Raw genomic sequence first — 26,954 nt, 5'->3', positions numbered from 1 at the left:
TATACTTCTACTCAGCCACACACAGAGTCAAATAATGTACTTTTAGCTCAGCTACACTTGTCTGTCAGCCTAAGATAATGTTCAGATAACATTTTTATACCCTTCCTACCCAGTAAAAACTACATATCTCCAAATGTGGTGATTTAAAATTTTATATATATATATATTTATGTAAGTAAGAAAGTTCCCTTTAATGAGAAACAAAATAAACTCTGAATAAACCCTCCTGGATCAACAGCAAAAAGGCATCATCACAATTTCGGACACCATGACAAGTTGGATATTCAGAGCATGGTTCTCACAGGATAGTTAAACAACCAATCACCATGTGATTATCATATAGAAAGTGATGCCTTGTTGTTACTGAAACAGTAGATAAAAATGTTAAAATGAGCACAACTTAAACAGCTACAGCAATAAAATGTAACATTAATGCAGAAGTATCCAAAACACTGGGAGAGGACTACTGTCTGCAGAATGAGTACCTTTACTTTTTATACCTTAGTATTTTTTTTCTCTTACTAATACTTACTAATACATACTTTAACGTAAGTTACATTTTGAATGCAGGACTTTTATTGTTAGTGAAGTGCTTCTACAGTGCGGTATTGCTACTTTTACTCAAGTATCTGTATACTACTTCCACCACTGATCATTACTTTACTTTTGCTACACAGTCCAAAACAGACAAAGGTACTTTTAAACAACTCCAAAGCCTCCGCGCCCACACGTCAAATTAGCACATGCAGAAACAACCTACGTTTTGGAGGTTTACTGACAATCTACAGCTACTTTAACGTTAGCACCAGTGAAGTATCACAGCGTCAGCGTTCTTGTCGTCAAGATCTGTTGTCCCCTCTTTGTGAGCTCTTGCTTTAATGGCTTTTGCTGGTAGTACATTTAGTAGTGGTGTTACATTCTGCACTGCTTAAAATTCACACATTTCTTCGGAGTGTGCCCCCTGGCTATCACAGCGTGAGTGCTGCTGACGTAAAATACGGTGTGGTGTTGGCACAGAGAGGAGTGCAGCTCTGCGATCAGGGGATTAGGTTAATCACAGGGGGACTGACTGCAGTGCCCTCTTTTTCAGAAAGGGGAATTAGATTTATACAGAGAGAGAAAGAGGAGGGGGAAAGCTATGTTGTGGTAAGAACATCAGGACTGTCAAACACCCGTTCTGCCTCTATCTGAAAATCGAACGTGACAGCTGGTGGATAAGGGCTTATTATAGCTTTTTTTTTTTTTTGACCTCATCTCTTCCCTTTCGTTTCTCTTCTGTCAGTTTGAATGGAGGCTACTGGAAGCTGTGAGTGATATGTCAAGTGCAAAGATTGGATGAATGAAGTGTTTAGAGTGATGCTCATGCTTAAGTCAGACCTCAGAGATCTGTCTTTGTGATGCTCGCCGTCTCCGTGGCAACTCAATAATCACCTCACCCGTGTTGTGAACACGAATGAAACACAAATTCAGACTGCACAGTCTAATCTAAAGAGCGGTAAAAGGGTTCCCCTTGGCATAACAAAAAACAAAAACAACCCCCCAAAAAATCTCAGGGGTGTTTTATTACTTGGTTGATTTATCACTGTCTGAAACACTTTAAAATGACATGTAGACCAGAGAGTTTTGGCAAACAGGGTGCCCTCTCCACCCCACTAGACTACCAAGTGTCACTTCACATGAAGTCATCTCTGGAGGACTCTCCTCATTAGTGGAAGGTTATACGAATAAATGTTTAAACTGAGGGATGCCCTGCCACTATTGACCAGAAGCAGGAAGGAAGCAGCTGTCACCTAATGAATGCTTTGCTAATCTGTTGTGTCAATAACTGTAGTTGTGTCTGCAAAATTCAAAAGATCTGCAAGCAACTGATGAAATTATGCCTGTGTGTGTGTGTGTGTGTGTGTGTGTGTGTGTGTGTGTGTGTGTGTGTGTGTGTGTGTGTGTGTGTGTGTCTGTGTGTCTGTGTATCTATGTTTCTGTGGATGTCAAAGTATAATAGAAGACAAAAGAGCAAACAGAAGCGTATGTATGATTTATATTTGTTTCCTCTGTTGTCCCTTAGGTGTGTGTCTCTTTAGGGACAGCAAAATAGCACAATTCAGCATCAATACATACTCATTTGTCCAAGCGTTCTGTATTCAATTTTTGTTATTCAATAATTGATTATGGGGTGAACCCTTCTCATGAATCTGCTGTAGCAGTGGACAGGACATGGATGTTGAGGCTTGACTGAAAGTTGAAACGGTTTTACACAAATTCTGTATAGATGTGCCAGGTCAAATGCAAGTCCTAAGATGTTAAACCACTTCTGCACGGCGGTTCACTGTTCACTTTACATATGAAGCACTGTTACTGAGGCCAAACATGATTTAGGAAGATTGGGGATGTAACAGTCCAACCTTTTCTCTCCTGATTACGATACCTAAACTCAGGATATCTGATATTTGGCATATAGTGATAAAAATGGCTCTATCATGCACCAGAACTTAGAATTAAGCTGGCAGCGCCCTATGATTAAATAGTGTAGTGGAAACAGTAATATGGATTAACTTTGTTTCATAAGGTCGGTGTCTGTGCTGATTTAGATCCAGTGGATCAGACTACAAATATTGGTATCACAAGAAAAAATTCAGAATCGCACTGAAGATCAGGCAGATTAGAATAATTTTCTACATGGCATCATAGCTAGCAGATTTACTGCACTACTAAGCAATAATGTTAGCATGGATTATTGGAATTTGTTAATCGATTTAAAATTGGAGAGGATGAGATTTTTTCTATATGAATCTGTTTTGGCCCAGTCCTTGAAACACCTATATGAAATGATTGAATGGATGTAATCAGGGGTTATCAGCCTCATAAGGGACATGAAATACCTACAAGTAGTTTCAGAAGGCTGTTACCAGCCCATTAAATGGTTAGAGTTATCAGTTGTCATCTGGATCAGTTTCATTAGGTTTCACACTAGTTTCCTTTAGTAGGAAAAAACTGAATAGGTTTAGTTGCCAAAACTACGTGATTAGGTTTAGAATAAAGATCATGGTTTGAGTTAAAAGAAGACTATTAATTTGTTCCTTTTCGTGACATAACATGATGTAACTTAATGTAAAGTAAGGAAGTTATACTACGGAAGTTGTAATAAGTCAATGTTAAATTTTTATGTTTGACACTGGACACAATCAGCTTCTAGGTGAAAGTCCTGTTTGTTGCTTTGCCTCTCTTTATATTGCATAACCTGACATCATAGACTGTATATAGTCTATGCAGTCTATGCCTGACATCTTATCATAATTAGTATAGCCACTAGAGATTTCTGCCTACAAATAAACTTGTCTATTTATGATTGATGTCTCATAATGTCCACCCACAAGGAGGTGTAGCAGGCCCCTTCTAACCCATATCTATGAGGTTTATAACCACTGACAATGTCTGCTGAAGTATGTGATATTATTTGTATCTTTCACACTGCATGCCTCCCTTTGTCTTCCTCTGTCTTGTAAACTTGTCTTTCTATCATTCTGCCCTTCTGAACTCTGTCTGCCTCCTACTCCCTTTCTCAATTTTTAGAATTCATATTTAAATAGCTTTCAGGGATCATGCCCGTTGTTTGATCCTGATCTACTGTGATCGCGTGTGTGTTTGTATGAGAAAGAGACAGCTTTCATGTCAAAGGTGATGCTGTGCCTGTCAGGTTCTGTCAAATACATCTGAGATTCTATTTGCAGTCTTTCTCTCTGGTACACCGAGACAAAAGTCATTTTGCTAAAGTTTGTCTTTTTTTTCGGTTGTCGCATCTGCAGTGAGTTATCGATTTAAATCACAAGGACAAGCATGAGGAGCCGTCTGCCAGCGACAGCTTGACAGGCTACTCTTAAGCCATCAAATGGATGTCTGATCGATGTTTAATTATGGTTCTCAGATTCTATGTGAAACCCTGTTAAAGCTCCAGATCAAAAAATGTTCAGCATGTACAACCTCTCTCAAACAACACATATTATCTCCCAAAGCAATGTTTTACAATCCAATAAATGATAAAAATGGCAGACGTGAATGAAAAACAGTTGAATAAAAGCAGCTAATTGCATCAACATTCATCAGTAAATGCAAGATAAAATGTATCGACCATGCTTTTAGTAAAGTTAAGATTCTTATGGTGTAAATAAGGGTTTACACAGATCTATTGAGTACCTAGCACCTTGTTATCTTGGTATTTAGAACATACCCACCTGTCTCCTAGTTCACTAACATGCATAAAGGATGTCAGGGTCACAGTCTCCCATCACAGTAACATGGTATAATTTGAGCTGCTTCACAGTTATTATCATTTCTGAAACATTCAGATGTTTCATTTTAATCTAACAACATCTGAGGGAGCTGTTGCATCCTGTGTTATTCCAGATTTGAGTGCTATCCATCGGGCATGGCTCATTTGGTGGCACATCCTTTATGCCACATCCTGTAAATGTGAATTTCATGCTGTTAGTTGAAGCTCTATAATACAATAACACACTGCCATCTTGTGGATGCAGGCCTGAAAAACGTATTATTTTTCTGTTGAATGAAATGCTACCCTCTAATGTTCACACCAGGATCCTGCCTCTATATAATGAATCAGAAGAGATAGGAAAGTCTATAGTTCTTGCTCAACAACACTGGTAGCTGTTTTGGGCTGTGAGTATGAACGGGTGGGCCAGAATATAGACTGAGCTATTTCAGTGTGGATTACAGTTTGTACAGGTGCCCTGGTTTCATCAGCAGATTTTACAGTAACACATATGTCCTAATGCTCCACAGGTAAAACTGGAGATAAATGCAGCAGTGTTTGTTATGTATGTTATGTATGTTGATTTTAAGTGGTCTAAGAAACCTTTTTTTTAAATACAGTGGTTATTCACTAGGCCTAAATTTAAGCATTTCATTCATTTTTGTGAAGAAAATGAAAGTTTTAAAGTTTAGATTATTATTCAAAATATAAACCAAAAAAAATCTTACAAGACAAGAGCATGGTAAAGACCTGAATACAGGCTTTATCCATAGAGCCTTCACTTTCTTACTAAACAGCCTCATTCTGCATAAAAAATTGCAAATAAAACAACTAAAGAGCTCACAATGGCCAAGTGGCAGGAAGAAGAAAACACTGAATTAATACAACAAAAAAAAAACAACAACAACAAAGCAGCCTATTCAGTATGTACGATCGTAAAAGAATAATTAAATTACAGACGAGATTTTCTATAAAAAGGTCCTATAAATGAAAGAAAACAAAATCTGTGATGCAATTTGGTTAATTGTAAAGTTCTTCAGTTGTTCTGTACTTCTGTTGTTATGCCTTGAATGTAATATCAAAAGTCTATTAAATATATCACTTAGGGTTCATCAGTGTACTGTGATAAAAAAAAAAGAGGTCCCTTAAGGAAAAGGTTTGGAACCGATGCTCTGGATTACAGTGCCAGTTAAATTTAAACTGTAAATATAGGAAAAGCACGTACATGTACTGCAGAAGAGCACCCATGCTGATGATAGTTTTGGGGTCTATTGTAAACTATATAGATCAAGTAATGAGCTTGAATAAGAAGTTTCTCTGTTTTATCATGATTGCCACTGTGTGATGCCACTACTGTTTTTGCCTTTATAAGCCACTTCAGTTTTAACCATGTTTTATTAAGTAACTTTTTCCATAATCTGGAGTTCTCACCAGTACACCATAGATGTTGGCCATTATAGCTGGAGGAGGAGCTCTTTCTGTATCTTCCTCTTCGATGGTTAACCCTCGAGAGCAAATTAAGGAGGTATCCCACAGCCATTGTCGTGCAGGTTACACACAGCCCTGTGGCTACCGCATCTTCCGCCTCGCCCATTTCTAATCTCTTTGCATATTGTGATGCAGTGGGGTGAGCTGCAGTGTGGGAACGTAGTAGTGATTCACTTTTGGCCTCTGTGACCGTGCTCCTCCCTTTAAGTGTTTTGTTAAGTGTGTGTGTTATGTGTCATCTCTCTGAGTCATTTCCAAATAAATGACAAGGAAGCATACTAGGTAAAAGATAATTAAGAAAATGGCCTTAAAGTTTGTTTTAAAAAAATGGTGGAGAATTATTTGAATATTGTCAAAAACTAAGGAAAAATGTCCAGAAAAATATACGAATAATCTCATAATTATATATTTAAAATTATAGTATAGAAAAAATACATTCATATTACATATTTACATGACATATATAATACTTTTTAAAAAATGTCTGTATTATTAGGTAATTTTATTTCTATGACAGTTTTGGTTTGCTTTTGTTTTTTGTTGTTTTTGCTTATTTTCAGGTCTGTCCCCTGAATTCTCTTCATGTTTTTGAAAGGAATTAAACCAATTCGCTCAGGTGTCAAAGGGTCAATCTTTAACAGAATGTCGGATTTTATATTAAGCTTTTTTTATATTTAACATTTTATTTCAAAAAGGATTAAATATTATTCTGCAAAAAACATTATGCAATAAAAAGGACAATAATACCACCAATAGTCATTGGGCTAAGCAGGTTGACCTCCACTGACCCAAAGCAGACTTTTTAATGAAATAGAAAATAATGCACTGGTCTGTTTTTTTATTGCATAAAATGCACAACAATACACATACAGCACTGCAACAGCTTGTTGAAATGCTATGGCCTAAAATGACTTAAATAACTATATTATAGTGCATGTATATTTTATACTATATTACTTCCAGATTTTCCAAAAGCTTCTCACAGTGAAAATGTTGTACAATCAAAAGTGTGACAACATACAGTAACTGGTAATTCAACCACATTTGTTTTGTACATTGCCACATATAGCAAGACATTTTATAATATATGTCATATTTTTTAATTATTGTATTGTGTGTGCTTATCTATGTCACAAATGTGTCATCTCAACTATCATAATATATGAGGTCTTGGATGTCATTGTACTGAACTGTACATTATCAGCAGGCACTGTGGCCCCCTGCCAGAGTGCCAGATGCCACCTCTTCCCCTCACAGACACACACACTGACACTTAAGGTAGACCAGGCTGCCAGAATAACACTCAAATAATACACTTTTTGTTCATTTTTGATCCAAACTTTAGTTATTAGCAGCCGTAGGGACATTTTAGAATATTTCAAAAATATTGTCATTACTTGTCAGCTTATATCCAAGTATCAGCATTATTGTGTGTCATTAACCATTTATTAAATGTTTACTTACGGTAAAGTATTTGCATTTTTTATTATTGTGTCATGAATACATCTTAGCCTGTGTGGAAGAAAGCATAAATTTATATAAGCTACATATACATTTCCAAATCATACAATAAAAAAGTCCAAAAACAGGAAACCAATTGAACAATCAAATCTCCAGACTTCCATTGTCTGCAACAAATGAATTAATTACTGAGGAAAATATTTGCTATACGATTTTCGGAAATCAAAGCAAATCTTATCTGAATAGTTCCTCATGTTGTTGGAAAATGAAATCCCCTAAATCATCATAGTTTATGCAATACAGCAGTTATTTAAACACAGTGTGAGCATTTTATCTTTTGAGTAGCCGTGTGTGTGTGTGTGTGTGTGTGTGTGTGTGTGTGTGTGTGTGTGTGTGTGTGTGTGTGTGTGTGTGTGTGTAGCCAGTGTGCTTCTGTATGTTTGCAGTGTTAACTAAAGCTGACATGGCTGTGAGTGATGGATGACTTATGACTCCATTCCAGTGACTCCACTCCAGAGCTTGGATATCCCTCCTTACTCTGCTGGGCTGCTCTGAAGGGAACAGAGCTCCATACACACACATACTACACACACAAACACACACACCATGGGGAGGAAGTATAGCCTGTGACGAAGAGTCTGCCGAGAGAGCACAGAGAGCGAGAGTGTCAGAGTGTGAACAAGGGCTTAAGGAGCTCTGTGATGTGATGTATGGACCGCTGCTTTTGTTGCTGCTGTGTGTGACGTGAGATTAAGTGTTTGGAGAAGGTGTTTGGATACCTGATTGCTGCTTTTCATTTGTGCCGAGGAGAGAGAGGCTGATGGATAACCCGCCGAGTAACTTTTTAAACAGCCATGTAAATGTATGACTGTGTAGCCAATGAGTGATGGGTTTAATGCTGTTTATATGAGGCAAATGTGCATGTGTTGGTGCTTGTTTCATAGATAAATTTGATCATTTCCTTTTGAAGTTGTGTGATGAATTGTGTGAGTTCTGTAATGCTGAGTGTGTGTGAGGTGTGTACGCTTGTTACCGTTTGTTACTAATGGTGCTGACTTGTGAAACATGAACATGACAGTGAGTGACATTTACACTGTATGCTTTGCCTGTGTGTGAAATGCTGCGCTTGTGTTGTTGTTAACACTCTGGGCGTGTTCTGGTCGATCTAGTTTGTGGTTGTTTTTGTGATGGTATGTGTCGCGTAGTGTGTGCATGAGTGCATGTGTGTGTGAGGATATGTACCGGCGTTCACCCTGTGCCAGAGGAAGGGTTCATTTTGACTTCAGCGAGGAAGTCATCAGAAAACTCCATGCGGCCAACCATGGCCACGCTCACAGGTTAGGATGCACAGATGACCACACATCACACACACTTAATGTTGTTGAACACTTGATTCTGTCCTGGTAGTGTTTATTTTTAAGATTGTCCTTTTCAGCTCCTTACTGGCCTCTGACTCTAATAGCTGAACTTTTTTTTTTAATTCAAAGTTGCCTTCTTTTAAAAAAAAAAAACTTCACAAAATCTTGTTGTGTTTCTAAGAGTCTGTGAACTCTTCCCCTTGCTATGTATATCCAGTGTATGTGTAGTCTACTAGTCTACTTCCTATTTCCCATACATCAAGCAAACCCCTCATGTGTTCCTCGTCATTATAATAATCCTCAGCTGGAATGTGGTTATATGCCCCGTCACATGTTTGGATGAGAAAATCCAAAGGTTCTTGAGGTGCAACAGTTTTAGCAGAGTGATATTTTGAATAGATTGTATGTTGTGGTATTGAGGTTAAGAGAGTCAAGTGCTTTGCTAAGCAAATAAGTCTGGCAGTTTTCAGATGAGTTTGTTTATTATCCCTGCTTAGCCACAGTTTGAACATGGTCTTGTCTGTGAGACACAACCAGATGACCCAAAGGAGATATCTTAAAAAAAACAAAAACATGACATTGAAGATCTCCTATTGCCTCAGCCTTTAGCGACTATGGTAAATTTGGTTTTGCTGCCAAGCAGGAATTCTTGTCTGACCACATTAGTTTATGTTTTGAACACCAGTGTCTGACTCTACCGAGTTTTCCGACCACAGATGTGTACAAGCAAAGAAATAAGTAAAAACTTTTCTGCAACACAAATTTAAGTTGAATTTTTTTGTTAATTTTGAGCGTCCTCAGATTTTTGCCTTTTTTTTCAAGTGAAAAAAGCTAGAGTCTAAATATAAGACATTACTGTCTAAAAAAGGATCAAAAGCCCAGAAGGTTGGGAAGCGTTGATTTTAATGTGTCATTTTTTAAAGGGTCAGCTCATTCCAAGTCCACAACAGTATATTCTCTTACCTTCCTGGGAAGTCTCAAAACATTACCAAACCAAAACTATGAGTCAATTCAAGAATGTAATGTAAATGTTGTTGTGGTATTTCTACACCACAGAGTTCCTTTAAGAGCATTTTGCCGTCCTTGTAGCAGCACAGGGAATGAGTTTACTCAAAAAAATCTCGGAAACCGATTGCTTTGAAAAATGTAAGCATAACTATTAGTCTTACTTTTCTATGTAATTTTAAGTTTACTTAAAATTTAGTTGTATTTCAGTTATATTTACTTGATTTTGTGAAGTTGTTAAAACTTAAAAATAACAAGTTTATTCCATCAATTTGTCTTAGTTTTAACAGCATCAGTAAGCCAATACTGTGTTATATATCTGTATTCTGCTGTTTGCTTATTTGCTTTTTGTAAACATGACCAATGAAACAGCCCTTGCAGATCTCATAACTTCATCACTGGCAAAATCCAAGTGTTGATCAAGTTAAGTCAATTAAGTCAGACTAACGTGCCTTACTGAGGTTGCTAACGCTTAGAAAGAAAAACCATTTACCATTTTTAAGTTGCATCAGCTTGGCAAAATTAAGTAAATACAGCTACATTTTGAGTAAACTTAACAATTTAAAAAAAATTAGATTAATAGCTAAATTTACTTTTCTTTTTCAAGACAATCGGTTTCCAAGATTATTTTAAGTAAGATGAACTTGTCAGATTTTACGGTAAAAGTTAACATGATGTTAAAACATTTCAGAAAAGCGGTAGGAAAAACTACTGCACAACTATGCTCATTTTAAAACATTATTATTTTCACTTGGAATATCAATTAATATGTAGCAATCAATTACTTCCCTTAAAGGCCACGATTAGAGCAAAATCCATTATTATCAAAAATGTATTATATATTTTTGCCCATATAATTCAGAATTCATGTTTCTGCCATAATTTAGATCCTTAAAGAAACACTAACTTCTGCCCCCGTATAGGACATTTATGCTCAATTATGAGAATCAAGATTTTAGCACTGTGGTGTATTATTTGTCTTATCTGACCTGCTTAGTCATTGTTCGTTTCAGTCGCTACATCTGTAAACAGTGACATAGCTTCTTCCTTTCCAAGGTGGATTGTAATAAAGGACAGCTAAAATTACGTTTTGACAAAACTCCCAGTTGGGAATGAAAGTAAGCAGCAAAGACAGAAATAACTAACAGTGATGCTGATGCTGAGAGCAGAAGTTTGTCAATGTTTGAGTAGAGGAAGAAATAAGCCAGTGTGAGAAAGTAGGCTGGGTCTCACCCCAGGAGGATTGTCTCTGGGTATTCTGGCTCAGCTGAAGACACATCAGATTGTTGCAAGGTTTAGGGGACATCATCTTAAAGGCAGAGAGACATTATAACAGTTTAGTAAATATACCCAACGACATCAAGTTTTCTGAGCTATTTTAAGAAGTTAATGTCACGTGATCTCTGCAAACACACTGCTGTAATGCTTTCATTTTTCTAGAGCATTCTAGTCCTGATGGCAAAATCTAGTTTTTATCACGGAAGTGTGGAGACATTAAGCTCTGGAGACATCCACCTCTGGTTGGGTGGGTGCCACCTCTGTGAGTGAGGGCTTCCTGTGGAAAGTACTGGACTGTATTAAAGAAGCAGAAGTACACATATGGTGTACTGTACTGTACTGTACTGTACTGCAGGTACAAAAGGCCCACATGAGCCCCGGGGAATAATTGCTTCAGGGCTGCTTCCTCTCACACTGCGTAGTTCATGTGTGTTTGTTTGTACTGTATATAGCCTACGAAATATTTACTTACTCCTGACTGTCCTTTTATTGTATGTGGGTGTGCATGAATTAGCCTGTTTACTGTATGTGCGGCAGAAAGTGTTTCTCACATATCCAGTTCAGACAGGAGATGGGCTTAACCAAATATTTTGACAGTGACCTGGATTCCTATGGAATAATAACAAAGATCACAACCCCTTTAATCCACACAGTGGGGTTTTCTGGGTGGTGGGTCCCTTGTTCATTTTCAGCCTTCACTACTTTTCTTTATGTTAAACTTGGACCTCTGGACCCTGAGCAAATTTGCTTGATTTTCTAAAAATATGGGAAGAAGGCAATTAGCAACAAGAGAAAAAAAGGCCCAAAAATTAACAAGAAAATGACCTGAAAATCAGTAAAATAAAAAAAGAGAAAGAGAAAAAAAAGTTTAAAAAAAAAGGCAAACAAGACTTGGAAAAAGTGCTTAAAATATAATAATTATGTAAAACAATTTTAAATATGTAATTGTGACAATTGAAAATAGATTTTTTTCCCCCTAGCTTTTTCGTCTTTCCCTAGCTTTAAAAAATTAATTTTCTGAATCCACTTACTTCTTGCAATTGCATCATTTCACATGAAGTGGCTCACTGCCTTTTTCACCGTGTTTTTGAAAGAAATTGCACCAATTTGCTCACGGTTCAAAGGTTTAAATATTTGTGAAAGGCATCTTAAAGCAGCACAAGAAACGCCATGTTGCTCCATGCTTCAGTGGGTTAAAACCCAAACTGTTAATTTGTGGAAACAGGGGATGAGTACAAATAAACAGTTTGTGTTTACACTCACTGCTGTTCACGCTGTTGACTGTATGGAGTCTTTTAGGGCAAAGCAGAAAGCAGCGATAACTGTGACATGACTGCAACTGGTCAACATTTAAACAGTGTGGTTTTGCCAGTGTTAATGTGTTATAGCAATTCGCAAAATAATTCTAAACTGGGGCGCCTGGTGGCTCAGTGGATAGAGTGGGTGCCCCATGTATAGAGGCTGTGTCCTCACCGCAGCGGCCGTGGGCTTGATTCCAGTCTCAGCCCTTTGCTGCATGTCTCCCCCTCTCTCTCTTTCCACCTTTCACACTTGTGCTGTCCTATCAATTAAAGGCAAAAATGCCCCAAAAAATATCTTAAAAAAAAAAAAGAAATAAAATAACCCTAAACTGCCTTAAAATATTGTCCATATCTATTTTGAAAGTTTCCAATTTTAAAGAAACTGACTCTGAGGCTTCTCTTTACCCCCATCTTATGTTTTGTTACATGTTTAATAGCTGTCAACGTTTCAACTAGGTTTCTTTTCACTTTGGTGACCCATTTTCTTTTCCAGCACAGGACCTTTGAATAACAGTGTTTTGTGCTTGCCTGCCTATGGGTGGGGTGCAGCGCTGTGTTGTAGAGTTTGTGGTTCAGCAGCATTTCATTTACGTGCACTTTGCCTGCAGTGTAACATGTTGTTATGGAGATGGATACAAGGGAAAAATGTGGCAAGGGCTCGTCAATGTCTGCCGTGGTTTATGTGGTCGTGGGCTTTTGATTTCTGAGTGGCCTCCTAAAGTTTAAATTAGCCGCCGTGGCTGTGAGGTGGGTTTAGTGGTGACAATGGTGATTATTGCAATTGAGATAATGAAGAGGATGATAACAAGTGATGTTATGGATGGCTGGGTGGATCAGGGAGATCAGGAGAATGGTGACTCTAGGGCTGGTGATGATGATGATGATGATGATGATGATGATGATGATGACGTTGAAGATGATGATGATGATTGGGGACAGGATGGTAAAGGTTAAGATTTTGGTGCTTAGCATCAAAAAGTAGTTGTCTATTGTGGTGGAAGAGGTATTCAAATCCTTTACTTTAAGGAATAACATGTAAGAGATATCAGGCTTTAGTGGCATCTAGTGGTGAGGTTTGCAAATTGCAACCAGCTGAAACTTCTCCCAATTAAAATTTCATGAGTGGTCATTGTACCGGAGGTTTTTATTGGGATCAGAATTATCCACAGAGGTCTCTTCCTCTCCAAAACAAATGGTCCAACTGGTTTAATCCAGTGAAAACATGTAATAAAGCAGTTTCACATCACAAATCAGTGTTTCCCTGATGCTGTTTGGCATGTTGGAGATGGGCTGCTGAGTCAAATTATCCACAGAGGTCTCCAAAACAAAGAGACTAGGTGATCAAAACTGGTAAAAACACAGCATAAAGCAGTTTCAGGTTAATAAAACTGGTGTTGTCCAGACACTGCTTGTAACAGAGGAGCTGCTAATTGTGGTCACTGAAGCAAAAATACACCATTAAAAGTACTACTGATGCATCAATACATATGCAGAGTTTAACTGTAGTAGCCAGTTGAGGTGGAGTTAATTTATGATAGCATCATTAAGTAACATATCTTCTATAAAGTAAAATAATTTAGCAGTGCTTTCTTATTTTTTTTGCGGCACAGATTTGTGTTCATTGTTTGTGAAATATCAGAGATCTTTACCTCTTTTGGTCTGGAAAAATAATTTACCAATTATTGGTAAGTTTGAGTTATTGGTTACTTGATTACCCATTGGTCAACCAATTGGTTACCAAGTAACCAATAACTCCTCTATGAAATGTAATAGAGAAGGATGAGTAGAAGAAGAAAAAGTAGCATACAATGGACTCAAGTAGAGCACTTCAAAACTGTGATTATACAGTACTTAAGTAAATGTCCTTAGTTACTTTTAGCTAGCTTTACTGAACAGAAATGTAGAAAATTAATGGAGTTGTAGTTCCAGCACACACAGTTCCAGAGTACTAGAGAGTACTAGAGAAACCAGAGCCTGACTGTGAGTAGCCCCGCTGTGCAGACCAGAGAATGTTCTGGAAAAGATGCCACGCTGCAGTTAGCCAACTCAGGAATGTTATTTTTTTAAAGCAATGTCCTGTTACAGTCACTTTCTATGACTTTCTCCGGTTTCCACTCATACTGTCCTTGTCTTCCTCCCAGTTAAAAGTACATTTCAGTTCCTCTCTTTCAAGTTTTCATCATTCTGCCTCCCTCTCTGACTTCACACACATACACACACAAACGGATCCACCCGCAGTCCTGTTCCATCATCATCACCACCATCGTCATCACACCTTTCAGCCAGTTCTGCTTTATATTTCCTGAAATTGTGTGACAAGTGCCTTTGTATTTAGACTGTAAATTATTTCTAAAATGAGAGCATCTGCTAGATGACATTGTACCCAAATGTGCATGTATAATGACTTGGCACAAGTCCCAATTACGTTAGTGGCCTAATTTCTATTAATAAGTGCATGTATGTGTCTAGCTGGATTTCTGGTTTTCCTCAGAACAGAAAATGGCCAGAGGACATATTTGATTTTCAGCATGGTTTTAGCTGCTGCCTGTTTTTATAAATTAAAGTTCAGCACCATAATTCTGTTGATTCATGTTTTCATTAGTGTGGTTTGCAGTTCAGGGGATCAGATCCCTCATCTAAGAATACAAGCTTTAACAAAATTTGCTGCAGATATTGCAGCTTTACAGTTCATCTTGTCAAATGGGTGAAGTGGGAAACAAAGAGCAATATATGGCTGAAGCCAACAAAGCTTTACATAAACTGAGCATTGTTTAGGTTGTATTTATAGTGGTGTGTTCAAGCCTCTGCATAGCTTTCACAAAAATTTCCCAACACATCAGAGCTACAGAGATACCACATGAGAACCACAAGAACTATGATTGGCCAGCGTGGGCTTCCTGTGTTTCCCCCTACAAGTTTGATGCCGGTAGAGATTGGGGATATTGAAGACAGCTTTAAGGAAGCTGAAGACAGACCCAGTAATCTGCAGCTTTTTAGTAACACAATGACATTTACGCTGCAAACCTTCTGCTCACTCTGAATGCAACACAGTGACTGAAACATAGTCTTTTAAAGAGGCTACCACTTTATCATGTGAAATACATATGGCTGGTGTTTTGGTGATGCCATTAATGCCGAATTTAACATCAAAACCTACAATGTAGTGTAGGAACCTATGGCAGGACTCGATCTGACGTTAGGGATTATATCCCTGGATATATTCTGTATATTTTTAAAATTTTAAAAAATATGGTTAAAGATGCAGTGTATAGGATATAGGGAAATGGAAAATAACCTAGTAAGTATATTTTCTATTGTGTATTATCACCTGAAAATAAGAATTATTTTGTTTTTATTACCTTAGAATGGGCAGTGTATCTCTACATGGGGAGCGTGTCCTCTTCTACAAAAAAACTGACTGACCACATTTTCTGTTTTTGCGTCAGGCACCGTAGTTAGCAGTGTCTCTGCGACGAGAAGCTTATTTATTTAGTGTGTTATCAATCACCCGGTTCGTTTGTTCTAGAGAGGGAATAATAATAATTCGGCTTCCGGTTAAAACCTACTGTTTACTGAACACTGAAGGGATTCTTACCTGTAAAAGTTCAGCTGGTTGCAATCTGCAATCCTCTCCAACAGATGCCACCAAATCCTCCTAAATCTTACACACTGTTCCTTTAAGGCAAGCAGTGCAAATCACTGTAAGCAGTAGATTGCTTTAGTAAAAAAGACACAACAAAATAAAAGCATGTCTGATGTTGATTTCATACTGATACAATCAATTTGAGTTTCAGTACTGATGCAATATCTTAATGTTGCACCATTTGAAGTGAATCAGGAGTTTAGCCGCTTTAAAGATTGTCATTGTGGGTAAAGGTAGTCCCACTTATGAGTTCAGACTAGATGTGCAATCAGATCAGCGTTTGACGATGATGATGAGATAAACATTCTTTAATCATTTGGATATTTTGAGGTCTTGGTTGTTGAGGTGTAACCTTTGCTCTGGTAGAGTTTTATAGGTTTATGTGTTGGGAAATGTCAGCTTCAGCATGTGCATGTTTAGACTAGCTCGGGTTATTAAGCTATATTTAGAAACTTGTGCTGCAGATTCTTGTAGGGAGATCTCACTGCAATTTTTTGGAGCATAACATTTCAGCTGCTATTTTTGCTCGGCCTGATGGGATCTCTCAATCAGCTCATCACTCTTCTGCTTCTGGGTGCATTTCAAAGCTTTGGCACATTTCGCAAAGCCGGCTGGTTAGACAGAAAGGTCTTTTTAGGATCCGCTTCTTGTCCCCGGCATCTTTCCATTTCTCCTTCAGTCCTGTTTGTCTCAAATACATTTGACAAGGAGTTCTGCTAATGATGTAGTGAAACAGAGTTTTTATCTGATTTTTCACGCCACAAGATTGTTAATATTTGTAGAATTACTCATGCAATAACAGAACAAAATCCAACTCCCGCAAAGAAATAATATTTAAACCTTGGCTAACCCTAAGACAAACAGGAGGTGTTACCATGGCACCTCTGTTTGCACAACCCGACAGACAAATGGTCACTGGTTTCCACTCAGCATAACACACAGGAAGGAAGAGATTAATTCATAGTATGAGAATGCTCTCTCTCTTTCTCTCTCTCTGCAGCGCTCTGCGGCTCCGTCTGTTTGAAAGGACAAGTATCTGTTTCTTCTTCACAGACTGGGGAGTTGTAGTCTCTGTCTGTATTTTAGCTTACTTAGGTGAGCAGAGGGAGGATCATTTTGTATTCAACTGCTTAGGTAAAGTAAAGACATCCTAGTTGACACTGATTTTGTAATTTTCAGGTCAGACCATATCTTTATGTTTCATTTTATACTAAATTTGTTTTAACCATTAAATGTTTTTTGACCTCTTCTTTTCTCCTCTACATTTAAGCTTTAAATAAACATATATGTATGAGTGTATATGTACTATAAGACTCCTAAACATACACATCTGGATTATTTTTGAACTGCAATTCTCCTACTTATGAACTACTATTTAACAACTACTGTTGCCACTTAACTGGTTATATTTTCTGTTTTTATAAGAATCATAAAATTTCAGACCAGTAACATTCTGCTGCTTTCTTGGTTATGATGATTTTTTTAATAATAACAATGTATCAAATGACAATGTGAAAGCAATGTTATGATGTGAAAGGAGTTGCTGGACCTCCAGGACCTCACAAATGACTACCACTTATCTTAATTGACAAAATTGAGACTTGAATTAAACTTGCCTCAGAAGACTAAAAACTGCTGCAAACTGTAAAGCTGCAATTACTAGTTGACAGAGAAGTACTCCGTAACTATGATTGATTATTTTTTGTCTTTGAAATTTGTTAGTTTCAGCTTCTTTTAAGTGAAAATGTGCTGCTTTTCCTTTATCATACATGACAAAGGGCTGGGCAATATGGAGAAAACAAATTATCACAATATTTTTTGACTAAATACCTAAATATCGATATGATGACAATATTGTAGGGCTGAGTATTTGTGTTTTCACAGGATATTTAGGTCCACACAATGGGATTTTTGATTAATAATCAGTGGAAATTAAGCAAATAATTTATTAGTTAGTTGCTGCCATAATATCACCATCGTTTCATATGAGATTATAACCCCTGCTTCAGAATCCATCTCAGCATTACTGCATCCACAGGGTGTGAAATGTTCATCACTCCTTACACACCTACAGTCACATGAATCAACACGCAGGATACTGAGTTGTCCGACTCTTCCAGTAAATGAGTCTGACGGCACAGCGACCTGAAACAGCACCATTGTCTCAGAGCTGGGAAGTGGAGTCATTTCCCAGCAAAAATATTATGTATTATTTGTCCCAAACCTTTCCACTCACGTTTGCTATCTTAACTTTCTGTCATTGGATGTTTTCACTTTAGTCTCTTTTTTGTTACTCTTGGCTGCTCTACCACATGTAGCTTCTGCCTCATCCCAGTTTCCACAGAATTTCAAATGAAGACTCTTAAAGAAAGTTTATGTGGGCTGGATGTTATTCAGTGTGAGAGAATGCGGCACCCTAATGTCTGCTTTGTCAAATTTAGATGTGAAATTTAGCAAATACAAGTACAGTTTACGTCTCTGGTAATCAGTGATGTCTTGAATATGGATATGTTTACCTATTTATGTAGCGATTATTTAAGAACTTAATAAGAAGTACACGATCGTTTTTTGAGTTTTTTGTCACTCATGACTGCTTTACCACAGTGGCTGCAGCCCCTTCATAAGAATAAATAGTTTATGCAGATTTTGGTGAGACTGACATTGGTCAAATGTAGATTTAACTTTGAATAGGGATCACCAGAGGCACCACAATATATTATCTCAATACTTAAGCCACAATACAATATTATTGCCATTTTACATTTTTTGTGATTTTTTAATTTTTTTTTTTAATTTTTTGCTAAGTATTCCAATAATATATGTTGCAAATCATTATCTTTTTTAACCTTTTCAACATCTAATCTGATAAGATCTATCTAATAAGTTATCAATTTTCTTTTTTCTTTTTTTTTTTTTTGAGGCAAAATGTATCTAGTGGCACAAAAAAAGATTTTTTTTTCTAGTAGGCCACCAAAAGTGTAATTTATATCTGCAATATAAATTATATTTATTAAACTAAAATCAGTAATTAACATATACTGTATATACTGACAATAAAATAAATTTAAAAAATATTGCAACACTTTGCTACACACACACACACACACACACACACACCTTACTACAGCAGGTATACTGTACATTTTACTGTATGTCTCTGTTTAGTGATGTCTAAATATTCCTTTAGTGGTTTTTGTAGTGATTATGTATACCCATTTTAGCTTCTGCGTTAACACAACTTTTAGTACTGAATACAACCCAGTATAGTCCCAGGTCAGACTGAGGTTTTCTAGCTGTACACTGAAATAAACTTCAGATCTGGTGAGATAAAGTTGTGTACAGGGCTACAGTAGAGAGGAATCTTTACTAGACAGAATGAGAGAATCAACAGCAGCTGTAGGCAAACTGTTAGTGATAACAGTCTTCCTCCTATCTCATATTGTTTCTGTTTATTTTTTTTTTGAAGGATTGAACCAAAGTTGATACTGCAAATTTAATGAAATAAATAAACAAAGGGAGAACTTGTCTACTTATCTGTCAGTCCGAGTCTATCATCTTTTCGGCAAAGTCCATCACTCAGTCAGTCCGCTCATCAGACAGACAGATGCAGCTGGATCATGGGAAAGGAATGTCGTGTCATCCTAGCAAATCATTTTAGGGTCAGAGGGAGCACTTCCTGATTGCTTTAGTGAAACGTAACGCCGAAAACACAACCAAGTCACCATATACAGAACCATAATGATCATGACTAGTTGGAAAATGTCCTTCCCTGTGGAATCAGTGTCCCCAGTGGTTCTTTTGAAGGTATTCAGACAACATGCCATCCTGTAAAAACTTTTAAAAAATTGTGCGTCATGAAATCCAGTGACGCTTTGATCCTTTTCATGCTGGCTGACTGATAATTTCCCCTCTACTTAGGAAGCTCATAATTGCAATAAAGCATTTGGCCTCTTGATCCCTCAGCAGTCCTTGTTCTCACCCTGACTCTGAACAGACGGTATGATTCTGGTTGACTGAGCAACTTGAATTTCTCATTTGTATATGTTTAGGTATAAAGTACATGTGCGATATCCAAGTGCTGACGTTGTTCTTTACATGAACTTCAAAAAGAAAGCGTGGGAGAATGGTGCACTTGAGAATGGTTTCCCCAACAGATGCACTAATCCACTAAATCACCAGGACACCCCCGTTTCATGGAGAACGGTCTTTGTTCCCAGAATCTGTCATTGTGTTGTATTTCGACGGCTACATTCTTGGGTATCCCTTCTTTGTCCTGTTAAGTAGACCAGTGTAAAAACGCCAGCAATTCAGTTAATTTATATTGATATATTTATGTGTTACGTTTTGTTTTAGAAAGTTAGGAAAGGAATGTTTAAGTTAAGGCTGATGTTGCTTTACACATAAAAAAATGATCCCAGTGAGTCCCACATATGAGGTACACAGCTTATTGATTATAAACTGGTATCGGATCACCGCTCAGTATCAGCCAATATCAAAGTCCAGGATTAGTTTGAGAACTGAAAAAGTCAGATCAATGCATCACTTACTAAAGTACATTAAACATTCAAAACCTCAGTAAAAGTACAGAAGTATAATATCAGCAAAATATGGTTCACGAGTCAAAAGTAAAAGTATTTATTTAATAGAAAAAATCGACGTTTATAAACATATATGTACTTTATATGCTGTTGTTGATGTCAGATCTTAATCTGTAAAGTAACCCTTAAAAGTACAATATTTCCTTCTGCAGTGTATCAGAGTAGAAATAACGGAAAAATGACATACCCAAGTACAGTTCAAGTACCTCTGGTGTACTGAAGTGCAGTTCTAGAGTAAATGTACTTAATTACCTTTTACCGCTGCATACGGTATGTTCTCAGCTACCTGGCCTCTCAGGCAGGCTGGAAGCTCATCATATGCCCCGTGTTATTCATGTCATGTGTAGTTCTGTGATCTGACAAAGGCTGAGTCACATCCTCATGACAGAGTATTTATAGTCATGTGAGACTTTTACAGTCAAGGTACAGTTATGAATGTGCTTTATGCTGTGATGAGAAGTCCAGCAATATGAAACAAGAAGTTGCGATAGTTGCTTTGTCACAGCTCCACCACCTCAGCAGGAAGGACTGATGACTATTTTATTATGTAAGCAGTAAATGAGATGTCTGCGTGTAAGAATGAGAACAGTATTACGACGACACTGTGTTTTTAACAGTGTATATTACGCTAATACCTGTATGATGGTCAGTTAACCAGGAAATTAAGGGGCATAAATACAAAAGGAATGAGGCACTGGTATATTTTGTTTGATATTCTGGTGGTTAAATGGTTGACTCTGTTGGGTGACTGCACTATCTTTCTCCACAAAGTTAAAGTAAAGCGCTCTTGCTTCTATAGAACACAGGATAAAAATATTGGGATAGTTGTGCGATGTGTGTATGTATTGTGGATGAGTAGACACGCCTGATCTGGCTACAGAATTAGTTGTCTCTGCACGTGATCACAGCACACAAAGCCAGTGGATTGACCTGAGGGCAGAGCAGTCAGGCATTCAATGTGTGGTGGATAGTGCAGGCATGCACGTGTATTCATGTATAAGACACGCACACTTTTTTTTTATCTTTGATGCTTTATGTTTATTCTCTGTTTTACGGCATTTAGCACATCATCTGGATGTGTTTTTGGGAGATTTGGGCAGGGAATTCTGCATAGCAAACACTATGTCACACATTGTAACTCATTGAAAGAAGGACAGCATTAGTTATTCTTCCTCAGGCAGCAAGAGCACCAGGCTTGAAACACTTTGCAATCCAGAGTGGCTGCAGATCCAAGCTTTTGCCGTGCTCTTCAGTGTGTGTATTTGTTATTAAGAAGCTTTCTCGCATTTCTTTATTTGATGGCTCCCCCCACCCTTTTTTTCTTTTTTGTTTTTATCACTGATCAATTTGGGAAGCCTATTTACACTATTCTTTGTGGATTCCAAGTCATAATTCAAAATAAAGATGTTTTTTTTTAACAAATTAAAATGTAAGCCTGCTGTTACATGCAACATAAGCCTTGCTGTTCTGACATGGAAAAAAAACCCAGTTTTATTGTATAGTTCTCAGCACTAACACTATCAACAAACACAAGACTTGGATCACACACCACACCAATTTTAGCTTCTTTCCATCATTCCCTGATCAGTCTGACCATTTCATTTTCTACACACAAGGTCTCAAGGTCAGACGTTGCTATGCTCTCTCGCCATTGGGAGGAGCCTCTGGTTTTCAGAGCAGAGACTTTTGGCTGTGTCAAGGTCTAGTCTGAAAACTAAGGTGATTGTGTCGCTGTTGTTGCTCTTCAACTTTGTATCATCCTCCCACAGTCTTATAAAAGCAAAATCTGTGCCCGTTTTCTAAAACCACCTTAAAGTTCTGTAACTTGTTTTCATTTTGTGTTAATCTCCTTTTGATAAGTTTATAGTTGTGGTTTGTGCACTTTTAGCCCCTTTCTTTTTTAGTGTTCGTCTGTCTCATTTATTTCCTGTCTTATCTCCCTTGTGGAAAGTGTTTTGAACTGACAGTCTGTGTCACAACATCACGTTAAGATGTCATTATTTTTATTCAGAACAGATTTCCATCATTTGTTTAAAAAAGACACGCATTCTCCTTCCTCTCAGTTTCTTATTTTCCCTGGGGTCAAAAACCAGTAAAGTGCAGAGAAATGTAATATGCACAGTATATGTTCAGCAAAATAAAGGCCTATTTAAAAATTCTTATTACAGTATAATATAAAAGGTGCAGCAGCAGCCAGTTTACTAGAGCGTCACATTGACTGGTGGGTCTTCTCGCATAAATGAACTGATGCGTTTTCCATCCTGACTGTCATAATAAACAGAAGAGGAGCTGAATGACAGCAGTAATACAGCAACAACACACAGTATAACAAAATAATAGTGACCTTTCAACAGACACTGGATATTTTGTCAGAAAAACATCAGGAATAAATATTTCAGGAGTTTTTCAGTAATGACTTATTTTTCTCTTGTTTAAATATCACTCCAGGTGTGTTTCATATAAAAATGCCATGGTTTTTCTGGTAGTTTTTAACATTGCCATTTGAAGCTGAGCGCTGACTAAATCACTCCTTGGTTCCAAAAACAGATATCTTTGTTTTGTCTTTGTTTATTTGAAGAGAACTGTGGGACATTGAATCGTATATCTGTTCAATGCACTCAGTCAGAGCTTATATTGGACCATAGTGTTCTGGTGAGTAAATTTATGTGTCGTCGACATATTTAGTTATTTTTCATAATGTGAGCCAGTGTAACCGTGTAGATGTTAAACAGAAGAGGTCCCAGACTGGAGCCCTGAGGAACTACAGAAGTCATTTTTGTACAGTCAGATGTATTATTGCATGAAGATGCAAAGTAGTCCTTATCCTTAAAATTAAAATTAAACCAGTGTAGTATGTGTCAGAAAGTCGCACTCAGTTTTCCAATTGGTCTAGTAATATGTTGTTGTCAGCTACGTCAAATGCAGAACTGAGATCCAGTAATACTAAGCCTGAAAGTAACAGTGAAGGTCAAACATTAAAAAAAGCAACAATGAGCAAAACCTACTTTTGAAATGAGGGGGAACTTAAAGTTTGTAGTTTAACCAACACTCTCTCTGCTGGTGCATGTTTACTATACAGAGGGGGAAGTAATGTCCATCACGGCAGAACAAAGTGATAAAAGAGAGCGCCTTGCAAAAAACGCAAACTCAAGTGGAAAATGTCGTACATACAACATATACCACATGCAAAGTTTGTTTGATCTTGCGAAGATGTACAACAGTCATTAAAAAGTCCTTCAAGTGTTGTTTTCTCTCCTCGTCTTTGGTGATGTCTTAATGAGGTCTGCATCTACTTTCTTTGCCCCGTAAATGATGAAGCCTCGATAATTTGCATAAGTGAACGAACACTGTGCACTCTAGCATGTCACTCTGCCCTTTCTTACGTGGTAATGTCAAGTCCATTCATGTATGTGATCGTTCACTGTACATAATAATGTGTAAGAGTGACTGCGGCTCATCTCGTAAGGGGATGTTGATAGTCCACATGTGAAAGATTTGCGTCTTCCATTTCATCATGCTTGGCCATTAAGAGCTCAATAATAAAAACAAAACACAAAAAGCGAGAATCAAGAAGGACTTGATGCTGTTTTTATGATTTGTTGATGGTCATAAAAGGAGTGTTTCATAGCAATCTCAAAGTGTTGTTTACTTACTTATTACCTTATCATGGTACCTTATCAGTCATGTTTCTAATGCTACCAGAAAACCTATAGTATGTTGTCTTGAACTTTGAATCCAGTTCCAGTTTTCTCCTATCCACATTTTTATTTTTATTTCTTTCCACACTATTGTACTATGTGTAAGACTACTGAAAAAAACTGCAGTTCAAAACAAACATCCTAAAATCTGTGGGTATGTCTGTTTTCAGTTTCGATGTGGAGAATGGCCCATCTGCCAGCTGCAGCCCTCTGGACCCCCAGGCCTCCCCTGGCTCTGGTCTGGTCCTTCACACGAACTTTCCCGGTCATAACCAGCGCCGAGAGTCCTTCCTCTACCGCTCCGACAGCGACTATGATCTGTCACCCAAGTCCATGTCACGGAACTCCTCCATCGCCTCTGAACTGTAAATATAAAACACATGCACTGTTTATATGTAGAAGGTTAGCTTGCTGAATCTAGATCACTCACAGAGTTTAACTTTGCTCAAAAAATTACCACCTGTTAGGTAAAAAAAAAAAACAATATAAACTAATTCGACTGTAAGCATTATTATTTGAGTGCTAGAGATTGATCACTGTGTTATTCTGAAGGTTAAACATACGGAAAACAACACAGAAAACTTAAAAAATATTTTTCTAAAGTTAAATGTTGCATAACTTGAACAACCCACATACATGATTCATTTATAAAATAAAATAAAAATATAAATAAATGAGGTGCCAGATGAACAAAAACTGCATGTTTTTTAAGACGCACATTTTAACAAATAACTCAGTTTGTTGAGTTACTCACTCACTTATTTACTAATGTTTCTGTTAGAAGTCATGACAGTGTTTGTGTTAACAAATTGAGCCAGAATTTGTCTCCTCGCCTCAGTACCCTTGAACTAAGTCCCTTGTGATACTGCGCATGGATATAAAAAAAATGTACTTCTTGAATTTTACTTTAAAGGAGATGCTCTTATATCATTGACATAACTTTACAAGTAATGTAAAGGATTGTAGAGATGTACTGTTAATAAGTAATGCAGAAAAAATATATAATATTTTATTAATCTTGTGTCCTTTTTCCTAGACCTCAGAAAAATAAATGAATTAACCTATTGAGAAGAACAAACAAAAAAAGGCTGTGTGATGTAGGATGTGCAAACATAATATTGATAAGAAGTTTTTCAAACAAAATCAATCACGTTATTTAGAATTTAGGATATATTGCTAAGATCTGAAAATTGATAAGATCAGAAAAAATGTTCATTACCATGAACCATCTTCCACTTGTTTACATTACATCGCTTAAGATGTGTCCTCACTTCTACTTATTTTGTAAGTCAATTTTACTTGGAATCATTAATTTAAAACAGTTGTGCAACTTACAAACATGATTGATAGTATAGTTTACAATACGAATAAACTTGAAGTGATGCTGACGTTTGTTAAAACATGTGCTGGGTTGTTAGCATGCGTTTGAGCATTTCTAAAATTAAATTAATGTATTTTTATTATGTTTCATGTTCAAGTCTGTGCATTATGTGTTTCATGTGGCTGCAACACTCATTTTTTCTTGGGGGACAATAAAGTTTAAAGTTAATACTTTACAGACAATAATTCAGTTATCACCTGCTCTACTTGAAATCAAGTTTAACAAAGTTCAGCATTACTTTGTCAAAATCAATAGATTTTCACTGATTTGCAACCACAGCTCCTGAGCTGTTTTACACACCATTAAATTATGTTACTGGATGTATGGCAGGCTTCAGTCGAGGTTCTGCTGCTGCATGGTTGCTCTGCCATCCAGTGGAAGACCTGATATATTGTGTGTGGTGGGTTAAAGGAGTTGGCTTTATGACTCTAGATGTTGCATACTTTAACACAACAATCATTTGAAGCTCACAGAGTAATTCAACATTTTGCCCTGTCTCAGCTTACAAAAAATCAGTCATTTTTAGAGCTAAGTGCCTTACAAGGTTGCATTCCATCAGAACAGATGACGCCAGTTTTTGACCCATAACCATCCTCCCATTCTCCTCTCCCTTTGGACTCTTTCAGTTAATTATAGTAATGAGGCTGGCTGGGTCACGGTAGTCATTGCTTATTGTCCTTGCTTAACATCTTTGCTTTTAACCACCATGACCATGCTGGCAGGGAGCACTTAAGTGGATAAGCTTTATGCAACAGCGCAAAGCTGACACCAGGTGTGAACTGTAGATGAGTTTTTTTCTTACCACTTCTCTCTTTGTGTGTGTGTGTGCGTGCGTGTGTGTGTGTGTGTGTGTGTGTGTGTGTGTGTGTGTGTGTGTGTGTGTGTGTTTGTGTTTGCAGACATGGTGATGACCTGATCGTGACGCCTTTTGCTCAGGTAAATACATGTTTTTCTGTAACCCCTGAAATCAACACTAATTCTTATTAAGCAGTGGAGTACAGATGCAAACACTGATTAACACTGATTAATGTAAAAATATCAGTGTCAAAAAAAAACCAAAAAAACATGAAATGTATAAATGCATCATTTTTAAATGAACTCTATGTGATTCCAGATTAATTTCTGTGCTCCAATTACACAGATATAAAATAGCCTCACTGTCAAGACAAAATACAAAGGATTTAAAAAAACATGGTATGAAAAGGATCCTAATGATTATCTCTTTGTTTGCCTTTCTAGGTTCTGGCAAGCCTTCGAAGTGTGAGGAATAACTTCACCGTACTGACCAATGTCCAGTGTGCCTCAAGCAAGTAAGTGCTGATGGATTGTAGCCATCAATTTACGTTTTTTTCTTTTCTTTTTTTTTCAGCTGTTTTTGTGGTTATTTCAGCGACCTGCTTTGACTCTGACATTATAATACTATAATACTTCTGACAGACTCTTAGGGAGGCACTTGAGAGTAAAATATGATCTTTATAT

At 37.3% G+C, this 26,954-nt stretch overlaps 1 protein-coding gene across 4 annotated transcripts in view; it reads left to right on the top strand.

Annotated features, from left to right (window-relative positions):
* Positions 1-26,954, top strand: part of pde4ba (phosphodiesterase 4B, cAMP-specific a) — a 197,608-nt gene that overhangs the window by 104,505 nt on the left and 66,149 nt on the right. For 3 of the 4 annotated variants that reach the window (XM_088077550.1, XM_088077551.1, XM_088077552.1), the window contains 3 exons: positions 24,265-24,459; positions 26,375-26,411; positions 26,715-26,785. In XM_088077550.1, the coding sequence (XP_087933676.1) occupies positions 24,265-24,459; positions 26,375-26,411; positions 26,715-26,785 (303 nt within the window). Of the gene's footprint in view, positions 1-7,824; positions 8,551-24,264; positions 24,460-26,374; positions 26,412-26,714; positions 26,786-26,954 lie in introns of those variants that run through there. The other variant, XM_042514813.2, reaches the window with a different exon arrangement.

This window comes from Plectropomus leopardus, chromosome 5 (assembly GCF_026936395.1).
Source record: "Plectropomus leopardus strain MGB_pleo_1.0 chromosome 5, ASM2693639v1, whole genome shotgun sequence".
In the NCBI taxonomy this organism is placed as follows: Eukaryota; Metazoa; Chordata; class Actinopteri; order Perciformes; family Serranidae; genus Plectropomus; species Plectropomus leopardus.
This window is presented reverse-complemented; position numbering and strand designations above follow the sequence as displayed.